Here is a 17,721-nt window from a genome sequence, read left to right as displayed (position 1 = left end):
ACAGCAATCGGTGCAGAGCCCACTGTGCAACACAGGGCCCCTGAATCCCAGATCTGGCCATTGCCCACTACACGGAGGCTGGATTCACAGTCAGGTGAGGAAGCAGCCAGCGGGACCTCAACTGCACACTCCTGGTTCCCAGGGCCCTTGCTAATGCGACACTGATGCCAACAGCAAGACTCTGCTGTGTTTCCTGAGCCCTTCCCAGGCACTGACGCTGACAATGGTGCCGAGAACAGAGCAGACGTCCGCTCTGGGCCAGGACTGCTCGGCCGTCCGTGCTCGTCGCCCTCGCCAAGCGCTAGAAGGTGGCCCCTGGGGCCATGAGCTCTGACACCGAGATGCTTCAGTTTTGCAAAGGGGTCAGGGTATGAGTCACAGACCGAAGTCTCTCCCATCCCCATCTCCTGAGGGACACCCGAATGGGGTGCACAAAGGCACACATACCCTTGCTTCCCTTTGGGTCCATTTTGCCGCCAAATGAGTTGCACATGGTTTTGGGGGATTTCCAAAGTGGTCTGGGGTCTCAGAATTGCAGACAAGGGGCAGTGGACCTGTATGCTCACTGCCACTTGATAAACGAGGCAACTGAGGCCCAGGGAGCCGAAGTAACTTGCTGGGGTCCCGATAGGGCAGGTTAATCCCGGAGCCCAGGCCCTTGACCACCGCTCTGTATTTTATAACACGTTTCCGTCGGGCTCCTGGGTCGGGGTGGGGGCCAGGCAGGTTTATTCTCGGTTTATAATGGAGGGACTTGGGGCTGGAGAGGCCACATGCTGTGCCCAAGGACCCAGCCGCCCTGGAAACAGTGGCTGTTCAAGTGTGGGCAGGAAAGACAGATGGCAGCCTGGAGACCACCTCATGGGGAGCCCAGGGCTCGTCCCCCCCACCTGCCTGGGGGGCCTGGAGAGGGGGGGGATGGGCCCTTCCCTCTGGGCTCACACCAGTCCCACCTCCCCAGCTGGGCCTCATCTGCAGGAATAAACACCATCAAGGGCATGTTTAGTCTCCCACCAGGATTTACAATGTGCCAGGAAAGAAAAAATAAATCACTCATTCTAACCCGGGCGATAGAGCGGCGCCAGAACTTCCCCAGAAAAGCCGGAAAATTCCCCCTGCCTTCCAGAAGAGGAGGTGGGCCAGGTGAGGGGGCTGGAGCCTGGGCGGGGTGAGCCTGGGCTGGAGCAGGAGGCAGAGGGACAGTCTAGCCTGGAGTCAGGGGAGGCAATCCCCCCACAAGCCTGCTCTGGAGTGGGGGCGGCTCCGAGGTGGAGCTCCTGGTCGTGAGCCGCGCAGACAGGACCGTCCTGCGGGAGGCAGATTTGGTTAGAGGGAGGCGTGGGCTTTGAGTCAGAGAAAGTGGATGGAAATCCCCACTCTGACACCTCCAACCTGTGGGTGACTGTGGCCAAAAGTCACTTTGCTTTTCCGGGCCTTGGTTTCTTTTCTTTCTTTCTTTCTTTCTTTATTTTTCTTCATTGATTTTAGAGAGGAAGGGAGAAGGAGAGAGATAAGAAACGTCAATCTGCTGCCTCTGCACGCCTCCTACTAGGGGTCAGGCCCCCAACCCCGGCATGTGCCCTGAGTGGGAATCGAACCGGGACTTCTCAGTCCATGGGACGACGCTCAGGCCACTGAGCCACACTGGTGGGGCTGGGCCTTAGTTTCTTAAAGTGGAAAATGCTTATAAAACTGAGCCGAGTGTCACGCGGTGAAGTCAGGTCCTGGCATGTGGTTGGCGTCCACAGATGGGTACCCCTTTACTACCTGAGATGGGGAAACACAGGGGTGAGACGGTGGGCTGCCCGACACCCCTGACAGTTGTCCAGCTCTGAGTCCTCGGAACCAGCTCACTGGAGCCCAGCTCTCGTTCGCCCTAATTATAACGTACTGACTGGGCCCCAGAGAAGCCGCGGGTGCTGATCCCCTAACCCTCTCTCTAGAAGAGGAGTTTCCCTGCCCCAAGCACGTGCTTCCTGTGAGTAGCCAAGGAGCTTCCTCCACCTACGGAGCCTGGATTTCCCTCCCTGGGCCTCGGCTGCCAGGACGCTCGGGGCTCAGGGCAGCCCCCTCCTGAGAGGCCCGCGCGGCTTCAGGAGCCAGGGTCGTCCCCGCTCAGGGTGCATTCCGAGCGCTCTCATTCTGATTCTAGCCCCCCGGCCAACTCTGGGGAACAGGCCGGGTATGGGTTGTCAATGAGCAGATTCAGGTAAGAACTGCCACAGTGGTCATTTTACCAGCACGAACCCCAGGCTGCTGGGCTCCGAACCTCAGCTCTGCCACTTACTAGCTGTGTGCCCTTTGGCCAAGTTGCTTGACCGCTCTGTGCCTCCGCTTCCACGTCTGAAAAGACGGGTATTCATATCCGCGGCCTCATAGCGCTTCTGTGAGGACCAGGTACTAATGCAGCACGTGCCCGATCCCAGTTCCGGGTCTGTTCTACGTCCGAAGTGTTAGCTGTGGACGGTGGAGCGCTTTCAGCTTCCTTCTGAGAGGTACCTGGGGCAGCTGACCTTCCAGTGGTAAACTGCAGGCGCCCACCTGGCTCCCGGCTCCGCCACCTGCTCCGTGGACGGGAGCTGTGGCGCTGGAGGAAGGCAGGTCCCGGCCAACTCCTGCTGGAGTCAGGGAGCCCGAGCTCGCCCTGGACTGGCCACTGACCTGCTGGGTGCCCTCACCCCTCACCTGCAGGACTCGGATCCTCACTCCATCTTGGGAGGGCGCGGTGTGGACCAGCAAGAGAATGAAAGTAAAGTAGCCCAGACTGTACCCAGCAGACGGTGTGTGCTGGACTAATGTAGGGAAAGTGGAGGTTACAGTTACTATTACTAATGTTGTTATTGCTCTTCCTCTCTCTGAACGTCTGCTTCCCTGCCTGACAACATAATACTTACAGAGCTGTTGTGGGGAGAGACAGTGTATGTAAAGCTTCCAGAAGATACCATGTGCACACAGTAAGTGTTCCATAAGTAACTGTGATACCCACAACTGACTGGCTCACCCAGCAGCCATTCCCGACTCCGGTGCCCCTGTCCTTAGAGTCGGAAAGCTAGACACTTTCTCATCCACCCTTAAACCAGGGGTGCCTCGGTAACCCAATCCGGGGGAGATTCCTAGAGGGCCTGCTCTTCTGATAGAAGGGATGGCCATGACTGGCATGGCTCCATTCCCCTAATTCTGGCCACAGCAGCACGAGATGGGGCTGTGGCAGCCATTTTGGGACCATGAGGTGAGCGGCATGATGTAGAAAAGCTATCACGATGAGGATGCTGAAAAGACAGCCAGAACCTGGTCTCTGAGCTGCCGAACTGGACTTCTGGTTATGTCCACAAGTGTCCTTAGATCTTAAGCCAGAGTAAGTCTAATTTTCTATTCCTCAAAGCTGAGTACCCTCCTCTGACGCAGGACTAATGTTTTATGGGCAGTCTGCTCCGGGGCCTCATCTGTGGGTGAGTGGCACGGATGTAATACCGGCTGAGGCTTTAACAATGATAACAACAAACATTTATTGAGGCCTCCCCACGCCAAGCACTGCGCCAAGTGTTTTACTGACAATCTCACTGAACCCTCACAACAACCCAAAGAGCCTCATTTCATTGTCCCGCTTACAGCCGGTGAAACAGGCAGAGAGGCCAGCAGCTCGCGCACCGTGGCCCCTGGGCTAGAGAGTGGTGGGGTGGAGGGAGAGGGCTCTGGCCCTCCCTGCCCACAGACACTGCCTCCCGGCGACGGTCCACCTGAATCACAGGAGGCCGCCCGCACCTACTGGGCTTGTCTGTGACAACCGAAGCTTCATGTCCATTCCCCATCCCCAGGCCGATCCCCCATGTGGCCAGTCGAACACAGGGAGGGGACAGGGACGGAGGGGTGCGTACCTTGTCCATGTTGAAATAGAAGAGGACACCAGCAGCCACCTGGGCGATGAAGATCAGGAGGAGGAAGACAAAGTACTGGGGACACAGAGCAGGAAGTCAGCTGGGAGTCTCCCACCAGGTGTCCCCTCAGATGCCCCCCACCCGGTCCAGACGGGGCAGGGCTCGAGGGCCGGCAGGCAGCGGGGGAGGGCCTACTCACCAGCCCCAGCAGGCAGCGGACCTCGTTCACGGCACCGACGCAGCCCAAGAAGCCCATGAGCATGGTGACGGCCCCCACGCCAATGAGGACATAGGCCCCCACACTGAGCGAGTGGGAGGAAGTCTCTGGAGGATGGAAAGAAAGGATGTTCGATCCAGCCTGGCTGTCTCGCGCTCATGAAGTACAGAATCAGGGACAGGGCCCGAAGGTCCAGGACTGCTTCCAAATGCCCTCCTAGAGTCGGGGTGCTGGGTCAGCCCCCCCAGCAAGAAACCTGCCCCTCGCCCCGTTGGACGCTGCCGGGATGTGCCTCCCCAGTCTACCCTAACTGCATCCCTGCTCCCTCTATCTCCGCAGCACTGACCAGGAGTGAAAGACTGCATTTTACTAAGTTCTCTTGCTCGTGTCTGTAGCCCCACAAGAAAGAGAACTCCAGGAGGGCAGGGACTTGGGCTTGCTCGTGCCGAACCCCCAGGCCCCGAGCGGTGTCTGGCACAGCAGAATATGCAGGAACAGCTGCTGAACCAGGGGCTGGCATTCCGCTGGGGCCGCAGACACGAGTCCTGCCTTCCTCCTCGTCCATGTAACAATAAACACCAGCCTCTCTTGCCCACTCACTGTGCCCCGGGGGTTTCCCACGTGCCCTCTCCAGCTCTGATACAACTCAGCACAGCCACTTCACAGATGGGGAAACTGAGGCCCGGTGAGGCGCCCTGGCACAGGCCAGAGCTGGGGTTTGGAGACATGCAGACCTCCAAGGCCGCTCTTGCATGTCCTGGCACGGGCCCGAGTGACGCTTGTTCATTCATTCAGCCAACAAACGTTTAGCAGGGGCTCAGCCCGTGCCAGATCCAGAGTCAGACTGACGAGGTTCCCACACCAAGGAGCTGACGTTATGTGGGGCAGGGGTGGGGACAACAGGGAAGCAATCTGGTTGCGTAAAGGGCCCGAAGGTGCTGAAGGGCTAATGTCAAGAACTACAGGGCGGGGAGTGGACTAGGAAGGCTGGTCTGAGCGCATGACACGTGAGCTGCGATGAGGACGGTGTCGAGTGAAGACCTGAGGGAAAAGCATTCCAGGCAGAGGGAACAGCAGGTGCAAAGGCCTGAGGAAGGAGTAAACTCGACATATTTGAAGAACAGAAAGAAGGAACCAGTGCGAAGGACAGAGGGTGACAGGCGACACGCTCGAGGCACAGAGGGGAGGCCTGATGGCAAGAGACGCTCCCAGGGCCACGGGCACACAGAGCCCACCCGTGTCCAGGCACGGGACTAGCCTTTCTCAAACCGCCCACCAAACGACACAAGGCAGAGCTCTCGTCCAGCTCCAGCCCATTGTCGCAGGGCACACTGTGCCGAGGCTGTGGGTGTGTCCCCCACAGGCAGGGCAGCTGGGAGGTGTTCTCAGAGGCTGGAGCACAGCACTGGTCAGAGGAACTCCTCCGGGACCACCCAGAATCCGCATGTTCAGCCTGCTCCCAGGGCTGTCAGCAGGGCGGACACCGGCCTGCCCCCTGGGGGACCTGGGTGAGGCCACCGAGGGGCCATTAGCTCCCTCAAGGAGTAACTACACAGCTGGAGTGTGGTGGGAGGAGGGCCGGATCCAGCCCCTTTCTGTGGCAGACAGAATGTTCTGGAGCTCAGGAAGAGCGTGGCCTGCCCCCCGCCCCCCCGGATGCCAGGGCAGGACTGCCTCTGCCCAGCTCCTCACAGCAGCCCAGGAGTCAGCCAGAGCCGCTGGCTGAGGGCGGGGCTGATTCCAGGCGCTCACCGCCCTGGCTCTGGGCAACCGACAGGGGCAGCAGGAGCCAACTCATTTCACTTTTCCTGAACTTCCCGGGTTTGGGTTCCAACAAGTCCTCCCAGCAACGACTCCTAGAACAAAGGAACTGGCACTGCCTGGCACCCACTGTGTGCCAGCCCCAACAGGCCCTCTATCAGACCATCCTGCTTGTCTCCCACAGCAGCCCGAGGGGGGTTCGCGTCCTTCCAGAGGGCCCGAGGCCCAGAGGCCGCTGAGGTGGCCAGCAGGCAAGGCCCAGGGCAGAGACCCCAACTCAGGCCCTTCCCCGGGAGCCCAGCTGAGCTCGGGGGTCCCGGTTTCTCAGAACATTTTGTCGACACCAGTCCCTGACCTTACCCAGGGTCTCAGGCCAGCCCGCCTATATTCCAGGGTGACCCCCCACTGTGCGTGGCAGAAACATCTTCATCTCACTGGGCCAAGTGGGTGCCAGGGAGGGGAGGGGAAGTGGCCTGAACCCAGAGGGACCGGGGACCCCAGCTCTGCTGCTAACAGCCTCGGAGCCTGGGCAAGCCGTTCTCTGGCCTCTATTTCTTTCTCTATAAAAAGAACAAGGTCCTGCTTCTCAAAGATGTTATAAGGATTAGATGGTATCATAAATGTCATTATTTAACAATTATAATTATTATAAATAATATAACAATGATTATAAACATTATCACTTAACAATCACTTATGTAGGGATTGTTCTAAACTCGTTTTGAATATTAACTCATTTAGTTCCTCATAATAACCTTATGAGGTACATTCTATTTTTTCCATTTTCCAGATAAAGAGGCACAGAGAGGTGAAGTAACTTGCCCAGGATCACAGAGCTAATAGGCAGCAGATTCGAAATCTGGGTCCAGAGTCTGCGCTCTCGCCCCTGTGCTTCCTTCAGCTCAGTGTGAACCTGGGATGTCCCACAGACCCTGCAGTTCAGGGGTTCAGGAAGCGGGGGCTCGGGAGGCGTGCACCTATTCGCGTCCCAGCTCCACCTGCTGGCCGGGTGCCCTCAGAGTCGCGCCCCCTCCCTGGGCTCCCGTTTCCTCCCTGTCACACGCGAGCAGGGGCACACTGAGGAGCCGAGAGGTCACAGCCTGGCGCACAGTAGGTCAGGAGCCCTGGCCCCCAGCTCTGATCCTTACTTGCTATGTGACTCTCTGCAAGTTTCCCCTCGCCCAGCCTCAGCTTCCCCAAGGGCAGTGACTAGGCTAGCAGAACAGAGCAGTGTTCCTGAACCCTGGCTGCCTGGAGAACCACCAGGGGAGTTTTGCAAAAACCGGTGCCCCGGGCCCCACCCACCAACAGTCAGATCCGGTGGGGCCCTCCGGGCCCTGGTATTTGAAAGCGCACAGGGCACATCCAGGGGGCCTGTAAAGTCCGGCCAGCTTGACTTCTCCGACTTGAATGGGGAGGAAGTGGGAGGAGCAGCAGGTGGCCCCTGGAGCCCGGGGCAGGGTGCAGAGCGCAGAGATGCAGTGGGCAGGCTGGGCCTCCAGATTGGCCCTGTGGCAAAGTGCCTACTGGGTGTGGGCCTTGGCCCAGGAAGTGGGGAGCCTGGGCCTGGTCAGGGCCGAGGAGAATGTGTTCCATGTTGGGAGGGCATGGGAAAGGGGGCACCGGCTGAGACAGGACACCTGGACCCTTGTCCCAGAATGCAGTCTGTTGCCCCCACCCCAGTAGGAGGAAAGACTGGCAGCCCCAGGCTGAATCTGATGTGGCTTCTCACCCTCTGAGGGAAGAAGGCCTTGCCCCCAGGGCCACAGTGACAGGTGTGGCCCTTCCATCACCCATCCCAGCCCGTTCTGTTTTATTCAAATCAAGCAGCTGTCAGGGGCCTAAGTCCAAACCCGCTACCCCAGCAGCTGCTGGGAGGGGAAGTGAGCCAGAGAGGACTCACTGATGGGCGTGGCATCACTGTGCTACTCGGGCCCTGTGCTGGCTCTCCTCCGGCCATAGGGCTCCCTGAGAGGTCAGTGCAGCAAGCCTGGTGGGCTTCCTGGAGGAGACTGAGTAGACTCCAAATGGCTCTTATCACCTTGGGCTTCTTCCTCCTGCTTCTAAGTAGTGAGAGACGGGGCTCTCTCACCACGAGCAGCATTTAGGACCAAGCTCTCAGGGCTCAAGCCCACACCTCTCTCTCAGAAGCTGTGCGAACGTGAGCAAGGGACCCGAGTTCTTGGGCCTCACCTCTTCCTGTGGAAGCAGGAAGAGAGCTGTTCCTACCTCACAGAGCTGCTGTGGGGTTAAGACAGTTGATAACTGCAAAACGCGTAGGCCTGTGAGCACGGACAATACACGTGTCCGTGCTTCCTCCTCCGCACACGTGCCCACCCCAGCTAGGCAGTGCCAGGCACCCAGTAGGCACCTCATGACACCTGACAGTCTATCAGTCCTGGCTCTTCCCTACGTCTCTCTGCACTGGGAAGGGGAGACACTGCGGCCCGCATTTTGCTGAACAGGCCAATGGAGAATGTAAGAGGCTTTCTCAAGGTCAGGGCTGAGGGAAGGGGCCAGGATGGGAGAACAAGCCACCCCAACCCCCAGTGTTCTCTGGACAACAGCCGCTTTGTTTGGGGAGGGAGGGAAAATTCCTTCCGGAACCCCCTGCAGAGGTCAGCAGCAGGGCCTGGGCCGGGCCCTGAGGTCAGCGGGCGAAGTGACCAGCAGCACTGAGGCTGACGTGTTGGTGGGGGCTGCCCTGCCTGCCCCCCCAGGCCACGGGGCAGGGGAAGCAGGGGTCTCCTTACGCAGGACGTAGATGAAACTGCTCCTGTCGGCCAGGATCCACACTCCGAAGCCCAGGATCACTCCACCCAGGATCTGGAAAAAGAAGGGGGCAGTTAGCGGGGGATGGAGAGCAGGTGGCAGAGAGAACCCTGCCCAGGCCAGGGGGATACAGGGGAGCCTGACCCAGGGATGTCAAAGAGGCCTCAGGCCCCAAACCCCAAGTCCCAGGAAACCTCAGCAATCCAGATAGCAGGACAATTGTGGGAGCCCCTTCTGCCTCCAATCTCCCCACCCCAGGACCATGTGTGGTCAGACCGAGCCTGCGCACTCTGTGGGGCACAGCGTCCTGCCAGGGGTGCCCTCCTACTCATCCCCTAGCCCTTTCCTACGCTCAGTGCCCAGCTCGAGGGCTGGGAGTGGCCCGAACAAGCCAGGCTCCAGGGAGAACCCCTCATGAACTTGAACATCGAAACCCGACTTGCCCTTCAGAGCTGGGCCCCAAGGCCACCTTCCGCAGGAGCCTTCCTGACCCCCAGGCAGATTAAGCCGCCTCTACTCTGTGGCCATCACTGTGGGACCCTTCTCATTAGGCGCTCGGCTGGGTTCAACCCCCACGTGACTCCAGTTAGACTGTGAGGTCCTGGAGGGCAGGGCAGGCTGCAGGCAGCTGTGTCCAGCACCAGGGGCTGGCAATAAATGAGTTCGTGAACCAACTGTAAATGCAGGAGTAGAAAGGCAAAGGAATGAGGGCCGGCCCAGGCCCAAGAACTAACTCCTGCCTCTCTGCTCCACCAGGGCGGGTCCACAACCTGAGCCCACCTGCCCAGGTGGAGCCCCAGCCATGATCCACCACCCTACTGAGCCAGCTAAGGCGGGGGCAGTGCCTAGAGTCTGGACAAAGATCGTTCCCCTGGGTGCGGAATGCCGCACCCCCTCACGGCTGGCCTTCACCTGCGGATAACCCACCTTCAGGGCCCCGGCATGTCATCACCACCTTGACCACCAGCCCTGGGTTCCCACCTCGGCCATCACCCCACAGCCTCAGGTGCAAGACCAGCAGCTGCCCATACAGCCCTCAGCCTGGGGTCAGCGTCCCAGGGTCCTGATCACCCGGGTTCTACTGTCGGTGGAGACCAGAGCTGGGATGCTGTGGAAGGCGAACGGGCATTTGCTTCAGGTGTTCAAAATTAAGGGGACACCAAACGACTCAGTAACCAAGGTAAAGAAGAGTTTATATCAGTTATTATTTTTATTGTTAATCCTTACCCGAGGGTATTTTTTCCTTTTTTCAGAGAGTAGAAGGGAGGGAGGGGGAGAAAGAAAAACACCATGAGAGCAAAACATCAATTCACTGCCCCCTACCGGGGACCAAGCCCGGAAACTGGGCCTTGTGCCCTTGTCGGAATCGACCCAGCAACGTTTCAGTGCATGAGATGACACCCAACCAACTGAGCCACGTGGCCAGGGCCGATTTTCCCTGGACAAGGAGCGGACCCCTGCTTCTGGGCACCTCACTGGCCTCGCCCTCGTCCAGGCCCCTTAAAGACAACAGCAGGTCGTGACCACCCCACAGGCTTCCAGCAGCTCACAGGCCCCCTCCTCTCTCCTTGCAGATGGGCCCTGCCATTGTTCTCCTTTTACAGATGGGAACACTGAGGCCCTGACCTTGCTCAAAGCCATTCAGTTCCCCCACCGGGGGCTCGAGGCCGGTCTGACTGAGCTGGGTCGGATGATGGCACTCAGCTGCAGGGGTACTTGGGGTCTGTCCTGGGTGTTAGCCTAGAAAGCCAGTCTCAGGGGAGAGGAAGGCTACTGAGTCCCTGGGAGGGAAAGGGTGCACCCGCAAGTGGGGGTACCCCAGACTGCACAGCCTGCTGGGAGGAAGGTGGCTTTACAGGACCTGGCAGTTAGGTTCCCAAGGACTCCTGAGCCCCTGCCCTCCCCGCCCTGACCCTCAAGACACAGCTGAGCAAGGGCATGGGTCAGGCCCGAGGTCTGCTCCTGTCCCCTGGGACCTGCCTCCTGCACTCAGGCTGGAGGACGCCGCCCTTCCAGGGGGGAGGAGGCCGGGCAGCAAACTCCCTCCGGTGGTGTAACCCCGAGGAGTACACTCCCGGCTGCCGGGCTAAGCTCCGAGGCTCCCGGAGAACCCCGAGGGAAGCCCGCGGCCCTTTCAGTTTCTCAGCAGGCATGAGGACCGCAGCCTGACCGCAGGTGTGGCTGGTCAGCCACCAGGTCATGGGACAGCCTGGAAGGAGGCTGGGGTAGGTGGCTGACCGGAACGGGGGAGGCACCATGGTCCCCCCTTTCTCTGTGAGCCCAGACTGAGGCCCTGGCGCACACCTCACCTTAGCCACCCCCAGCCCTGCCAGGACCTCCCCGCAGGGCTCAGCCAGGAGCTGGGATGCTGACAGCCAGCTCCCCCCCGCCCCCCAGAAGCCTGGCACCAGCAGCAGCTTCAGGCTTTCTCTGCATGTGCGGAAAGCTGAGGGGGCAATTTTCTGAGAATCTGGGGTCAGGAGGGTGTGTGGGCACAAACGCACACGTGTGCACATGTGAGCGCCCATGGCGGCCAGAGCGATTTTCCCAAACCACACGTGCACACGTGCACACGTCCTGGCTTCCCACTGCGCAGAACAGACCGGATGGTTCTGGGAGCCCGAGGACCGGTGCCGGGGAGAGGCGCTCTGCCCCTCCCCCACCAGACTTCATTCCTGCTGCTGGGACCCCCGCTCCCCAGCCACACGGAACCCCGCGAGGCTTTTGCTGACCAGCCTGACGAGGTCAAGTACCGCTTATCTGCTCTCCTAGGGGCCACGGCCTTCATTCCCAGCACCTGCCACACCGTGTCATCATCCATTGGAGTATTTGACTGGAGCCCACCACCGCCCAGACTTAAGACCCGTGGGTGCAGAAACTGTGGCTCTTCTGCTGGTTAGTGTGGACCTGGCACCCCCTTGGGTCTGAACACAGAGGGGTCAAACACAGTTTGTGGATGGGTGGAGAGCAAACACACTGTCGCCTCTAATTCTCTCCTGTCCCCGGTCCTCTGTAATAAAAACTCCCCTCCCTCACCCCACGCTCCACATCCTGGGGGCTGTTCTGGGCCCAGCACACAGGGAGTTACCACCTGACTCCCCCGTCCCCCTGGAGCAGCTGCGAGGCAGCCAAGCCCCCAAGACCAGCCCCCGGAGCTCTGGCCAGAGAGAAGCTTTTCCAGTCTCTGGTTCCACTGGGCAGCCTAGTAGAACAAGGACACCTCGGCCAAAACCACCAACCCTGCTTTCTCCACAAAGTGTCTACCTCTCCCTCCCACTGCAAGGAGGGAGAGCGGGTACCTAGTCCTGAACCCCAAGCCCTGCCCCATCTAGGATGTAGCCCAGACCCCTCTCTCCAGTCCCTGGATTCTCCAGGGATGGAACCACAGCCGTCCCTTGTCCCCCACTGGCCCCTGAAGCCCGGCCTGAGCCTGGGAGCCTCCTGCCTGCCAGGGGAGGCTGGGCTCTGGCCGCTTGGGCAGCTGCTTTCCAGAGACCCGGGCCGGCCAGGAGGGCCTGACTGCCAAGCTGCGCAAGCCCCGGTGCCCAGGCCTGCCCGGGGGCTTCCAGCCCGACGGCCTCAGTGGGAACCAGAGCCCCAGCAGGGCCTCAGCATGGTCCTCGAGGAGGGAGGCGGGCTGGAGCCAGGGTACATGAACAGCAGGGGAGCAGCACGGGCTGGTCCATGTGCATATACGTGTGCATGTGTGTACACGTGTGCTTTCGTGTGCCAAGAACCCACTTGTAAGTATCTGTGTCTCTCTCACATTGCTGTTTCTCTCTCTCTCTCTCTGTCTCTCTCTCTCTCCCTCCCTCCCTTCCACTCCATCTAAAAGTCAATGGAAAAATATCCTCAGGCAAGGATTAACAAATAAAAACGAATAAATCCAAAATTTCCAGGAATCCCAACATTAGCATTTGGAGGCATCTTTTCTCCTCTGAAGAACACACACACCCCATCCTGGCAGCTCCAAGGCAGGAGGAGTTGGTCGGTGCCAGGCCAGGGAGGGAAATGGAGGCCCCAGGATAAACAGGTCCAGATGTGCATGGGGCGCACATCGGGGCGGCCCCTGGCTCAGGGACCCAGAGATGCTGCCAGGGTGGGTCTGGGGAGAGGGAGCTGGGTCTCCACTCTGGCCCAGAGCCCAGCCTCCTGGCACCCACCCTCTGGGAGCTCAGGGCACATCCTCCACATGGGGGTGGGAGTGTGGAGGGGGGCAGCTGACACCCAGAATGGTAGCAGGCAAGTTGTCAGAGAGGCAGAGGAGAGTGGGGGTCAGGACAGGACAAGAAGGATTCCAGGTACTCCCCCTGCAATTCCCTGATGAGAGAACTTAGGAGATGCCCAGGGGGCTTTCCTCCCCCACAGCCAGCTTCAGCCCTGACAGCGGCCTCAGCACCCAGGAGAGGGGGGGCTGGGCGAGGCGTCCAGTGCTCTGGAGGGAGCCAGCTGGGAATGCCGGAATCTCCTCGCCACCCGACCTGTTCCATCTGGAATGGGCCGCCCTCAGTCCCCACCCACCACACCCCGCCACCGTCCCCAGGCCTGGCATCTCCAGAGGTCTCGGGCTGGGATGCGCCAGGGACAGAGTCTGTTGGAGACAGTCAAGCGGCGCTGGCCATACTTACAAAGAAGAGCAAGTTGAAGAGAAAGAGGAAATATTTGGTGACTTTGATGCAGGCTGACCCCATCCTGCTGGCCCTGGAGCTGCCTGTGGAGAGAGAAGCAGTAGGTCAGTGCAGGGTGGGACGGGGTGGGGCAGGGGAGGAGAGAGCCAATGCTGATGGGCACCCACCATCTGCTGGCCCCAAATCTTCACAACAGTCCCATGAGGTAGGTACTAATATAAGGTCTGTTTTATGCCACCTTGAGGCCCAGAGAGGTTAGATGACTGGCCCAAAGCCACACAGCTAGGAAGTGTGGACCCTATGAGTAATCTCGGCAGGTAGATGCTTGGCAGTTAGGGTCTGGGTCAGCCCTTCTACTGGGGCCAGGATGGAGGGAAATTATATAGGAGAACCTCAGGGTTCAAGACCTGGCCAGATGACTTATGGAAGGCAGGACCCGGAGGTTCGTGAGTGACTGCTGGAGACCCAGAAGTGAGACCTGTGGCTTGTTCCACACGCTTTCAGATCCCCTCTGGGGCCAGGGGCTGGGGCAGTGGGGGCTACAGGGGGCAGGAAAGTTCCAGCTTCTCAGAAAATGGACCGAGTGCTCCCTCCACCTTCTTACCAAGGGAACACATATGCAAGTGACGCATCCAGCAGACACAGAAAAACACAAATGCAACCGTAACTTTCACCTCGCCCGAGATGAAGAGTGTCATCATTTCAGTAGCTGCACCTCCGGAAGGTGAGTGTACAACAATGATCTTAAAGAGCACGGGCTCTGGCTGTGCCGAGTGAACTGCCGGCTGCCCTGTTCATTCTGCAGCTACCGTCTCTCCGTGGCGAGGACGCCTCCCACAGCCGGCTTTACCACTGCGCAGCACCCCACGATGTCGATCGGCACTTACCGACACTTTGGGGAGGGGTCACAGACTCTCCCAGAAAGCTCATGTACAGATAACATTTTTCAAATAATTTCTGGGAATTCATAGACCCCATGAAGCCCATTTGGGAACCCCCAAGGACTCCAGGTTAAAGTCCCAGATGTAGATACATCGCCAAGATTTAATCAATGCTCAAGATTGAACACACAGACCCTGGCCAGTGTGTTCAGTGGTTAGAGCACTGGCCCAAGCAGGGAAGGGTCATGGGTTCGATTTCTGGCCAAGGGCAGTGCCTGGGTAGCCTATTTGCCCCGGTGGTCAGGGCATGTGCAGGAGGCAACTAAGGGATGTGTCTCTCTCATTCTGATGTCTCCCCCTTCTACTCTCTCTAAAAATCAATGGAAAAAAATATCCTCAGGTGAGAACTAACAAAACAAAACAAAAAGATTTAACACACAGGTTATTTACAATTTTTTGGTCACTCTGGGGGACACAACTCCTGCTTTTTTTTTTAATCCTCACCTGAGGATATTTTTCCATTCACCTTCAGATAGAGTGGGAGAGAGAGAGAAAGAGAGAAATATCAATGTGAGAGACACATTGACTGGTTGCCTCCCGCACTACCCCGACCAGGGCTGGGGACTTAACCGCAACCAACATACGTGCCCTTGACCAGAATGCCCTTGACCCCTGACTATCTGGTCTGCAGGCCGAAGCTCTAACCACTGAGCCAAACTGGCCAGGGCTTCAACTCCTGCTTCTGAAACAGCAGAAACCACGCTTGAGCCTGTTGTGAACCTAGACAGAAGGAGCCCAGGCCAGACGACCCAGGATGACAGCAGCCAGCCCTCAGGCTCGGAGGGGTGAAGGGATCCAGCACCAAGCAGTTGGGCCTGGAGAGCTGGCCAGGCCACGCCGGGGTGGCGGGAGGCAGGCGTCAGACCGAGTCCCGTTTCCACGAAAGAGGGGAGGGGATGCCACAGAGCAGGGAATGGAGGCCCTGCCCCAGGTGCAGGTTTCCCCCCTCCCTCCTCGCAGAAGGGCAGACCTGTCATGGGAATCCCCCTGTCCGTGCGGAGGTCCCTCAGCCTTCTCTGGACATAGTGACACTCTTCTCTCGTCCTTGCCAAGTGGAAGTTCGGCTTCAACTTTGTACACTCCCAGTGCAGCGGGAGGGGGTGGGGAGGGCGCACCGCCTCCCGGGGGTTCAGTTCAGTGTGCTAACATCCCGTCTTCAGCTGCCTTTCTGTGGGTCAGATTCGGGCGCACGAAACAAAGCCGCCCAAGGAAGGAAAATGGCTATCTGGTTGGTAGTGAGCACCCTGTCACAAGTGGCATGGAAGCAAAGTCTGAATAAAGATTTACAGGGGGGCTCGAGTACTACATGGGGAAATTAGACTACAGGCTCTTCCCAGCCACCAGGGTCCAAGATCTGGGTCTGAGAAATGCAGAGACAGCGCCGACTCCGGAGCCAGGAAAGCTCGGCCTCAGCAACTCAGCCTGGGACCTCCCCCAGACCCGGAGGGGAGAACTGCACCCTCACCCCTAGGTCAGGAGATCCAGAGATCTGAGAGCAAGGCCTGCGGGGGCTGGTCCATACACAGGGAGCTCCTGTGTTCCTCTGTCCCCTCCCAGCGCAGCGCCTGACAGACCGCAGGCACTTCATAAACTTGCAGGGAACAAACAGCCAGCGAGCAAAGCGCCTCTCGGGGAGGGAGGCACGCTTGTCTGTCCTCCCAGGGGCCTGCGGGCCTGGCTGGGCTTCTTCCCAGCACATGGCACGTGGTGCCCGCCCCTGGGGCTGACGCAGGCGCACAAACAGCCTGGCGATGGCAAGTCCTCGCTTCTTTTTTTTTCAATCTTCACCCAAGAATATTTTTACATTTTTATCTTCAGATAGAGCGGGAGGGAGGGAGGGAGGGAGAGAGAAACACCGATGTGAGAGAGACGCATCGGCTGGTTGCCACCCGAACGACCCCAACCTGGGCTGGGGCCGAACAGCAGCCGAGGTACGTGTCCTTGGCTGGAATCGAACCCTGGACTCTAGCCCACAGGCTGACGCTCTAACCGCTGAGCCAGACCGGCCAGGGCGGCAAGTCCTCATTTCATCAGAACTTTCCGGTAACTGCATCCCAGCGCCGAGGGCCCAGAGGCATGAGCGCCATTTGGTTCTTGTGAAACTGGAGAAGTGTGGCAACAGCCCCTCAGCAGCTGCAGCAGCCTAGAGTCTGGGAGCCAGTGTGTACACTTTCCGGCTCCCACACCCTCCTCCAGGCCAGGTGTCCCCGACCTCGAGGGCCGGGGCGCTCAGAACGGGCCGCTTTTAGACTCGAGCGCAAACCAGGCCTGCCCAGTACGACGGCGAAGCTCCTGTGATCAGCCACTGGCTGCCGTCAGCTCCTCTCATCCTTCCAACCTGCCGGGTGGGGGTATTCTTGTCCTGGGGGGGGGCGCAGGCCCAAGCAGGGGCAGTGATGCCCAAGCCACCCACTTCTTAAGCAGCCCAAGAGCTTCCCACCGTGACATGCTGTCTGCAGGGAGTGGCGTGCCTGTCGGGATGGCGGGGATTCCGTGGCCAGGCAGGGAGTGAGGACCACGGCGACTGCGCAGAGGGGCTCTGCTTTGGTGCCAAGAAAGAGGCAGAGGCTGCTGAGCTGGCAAACCCGGCACTCCAGCCCTGGGGCCACCTCACCGGTCTCTTGGTCACTCACACAAATTGTACCAGGCGCTGGACAAGGCCTTCGGCACCCTAAGAGCAAACTAAGGCACAGAGGCTGGAGGAGCTTGTCCGGTCAGCAGTACATGGCGCTGACACCGTGGGCCGCCCTCTCCTCCCCAGGAAGCACCTGGGCGGGTTCAGACGCTGGAACAGAAGCCCGGCCTCCCCACGACTGGCAGGCAGCTTGGCCAATCGAGGCAGACCCAAAGACTCACTGGGAACCGCCTGAGGGAGGAGAAGGGGCTGGGAACCAGAGCCTGGGGTGCATGCTCCCGGGCTTGTGGCCAAGATTGGGGACACAAGTCTTTCTGCGCTGCGAGCAGACATGTCCCCTCACAGCCGCAGGGAACAGCGGATGAGTGTTCTCCATCCCCTGGCAGAAGGTGGGCCAGGGCTCAGCGCAGGCTGGGAACACACCTGGGTCGCCCCACGATGGGGTATGGCATCAGCTTTAGGGAGCACTCCACCACCACCAAGCCCCCAAGGAGACCCCAAAGTTGGAACCCGAGGGCTCGGGGTTACATTCTAGCTCCGCCTGCCCATGCTGAGGGGTCTGAGTCCCAGTGTCTTCATCCACAAGACAGGAATACGGCCAGGGTAGGACAGGGTAGGACAGGGTAGGACAGGGTAGGACAGGGTAGGACAGGGTAGGACAGGGCGCGGCCAGTGAGGCCTGATGACCAAATCCAACCTGCTACCTATTTTTCCTATGGCTTATGGGCTAGGAACAGATTTTACATTTTAAATAGTTGGGAGAAAATAAAGAGAAGAGTCGTTTGTAACACGATATTGAAACTCCAGTGGCCATAAATACAGCTGGGCTGGCTACGGCACTGCTCGGGCACTGCAGTGGCAGAGGGGCGGCCCCGCAGACGGCTGGCCCGCG

General features: G+C 59.2%; 1 protein-coding gene across 3 annotated transcripts in view; it reads right to left on the bottom strand.

Moving 5' to 3' along the window:
- CD82 (CD82 molecule) overlaps window positions 1–17,721 on the bottom strand; it is a 51,759-nt gene that overhangs the window by 9,509 nt on the left and 24,529 nt on the right. For all 3 annotated transcript variants that reach the window (XM_036257694.1, XM_036257695.1, XM_036257692.1), the window contains 4 exons: window positions 13,254–13,336; window positions 8,607–8,679; window positions 4,075–4,199; window positions 3,876–3,950 (listed from right to left, as the gene is read on the bottom strand). In XM_036257694.1, the coding sequence (XP_036113587.1) occupies window positions 3,876–3,950; window positions 4,075–4,199; window positions 8,607–8,679; window positions 13,254–13,316 (336 nt within the window). In that variant the 5' untranslated portion in view covers window positions 13,317–13,336. The remainder of the gene's footprint in view (window positions 1–3,875; window positions 3,951–4,074; window positions 4,200–8,606; window positions 8,680–13,253; window positions 13,337–17,721) is intronic.

The sequence above is a fragment of the Molossus molossus genome, unplaced genomic scaffold (assembly GCF_014108415.1).
Source record: "Molossus molossus isolate mMolMol1 unplaced genomic scaffold, mMolMol1.p scaffold_m16_p_13, whole genome shotgun sequence".
Taxonomy (NCBI): domain Eukaryota; kingdom Metazoa; phylum Chordata; class Mammalia; order Chiroptera; family Molossidae; genus Molossus; species Molossus molossus.
This window is presented reverse-complemented; position numbering and strand designations above follow the sequence as displayed.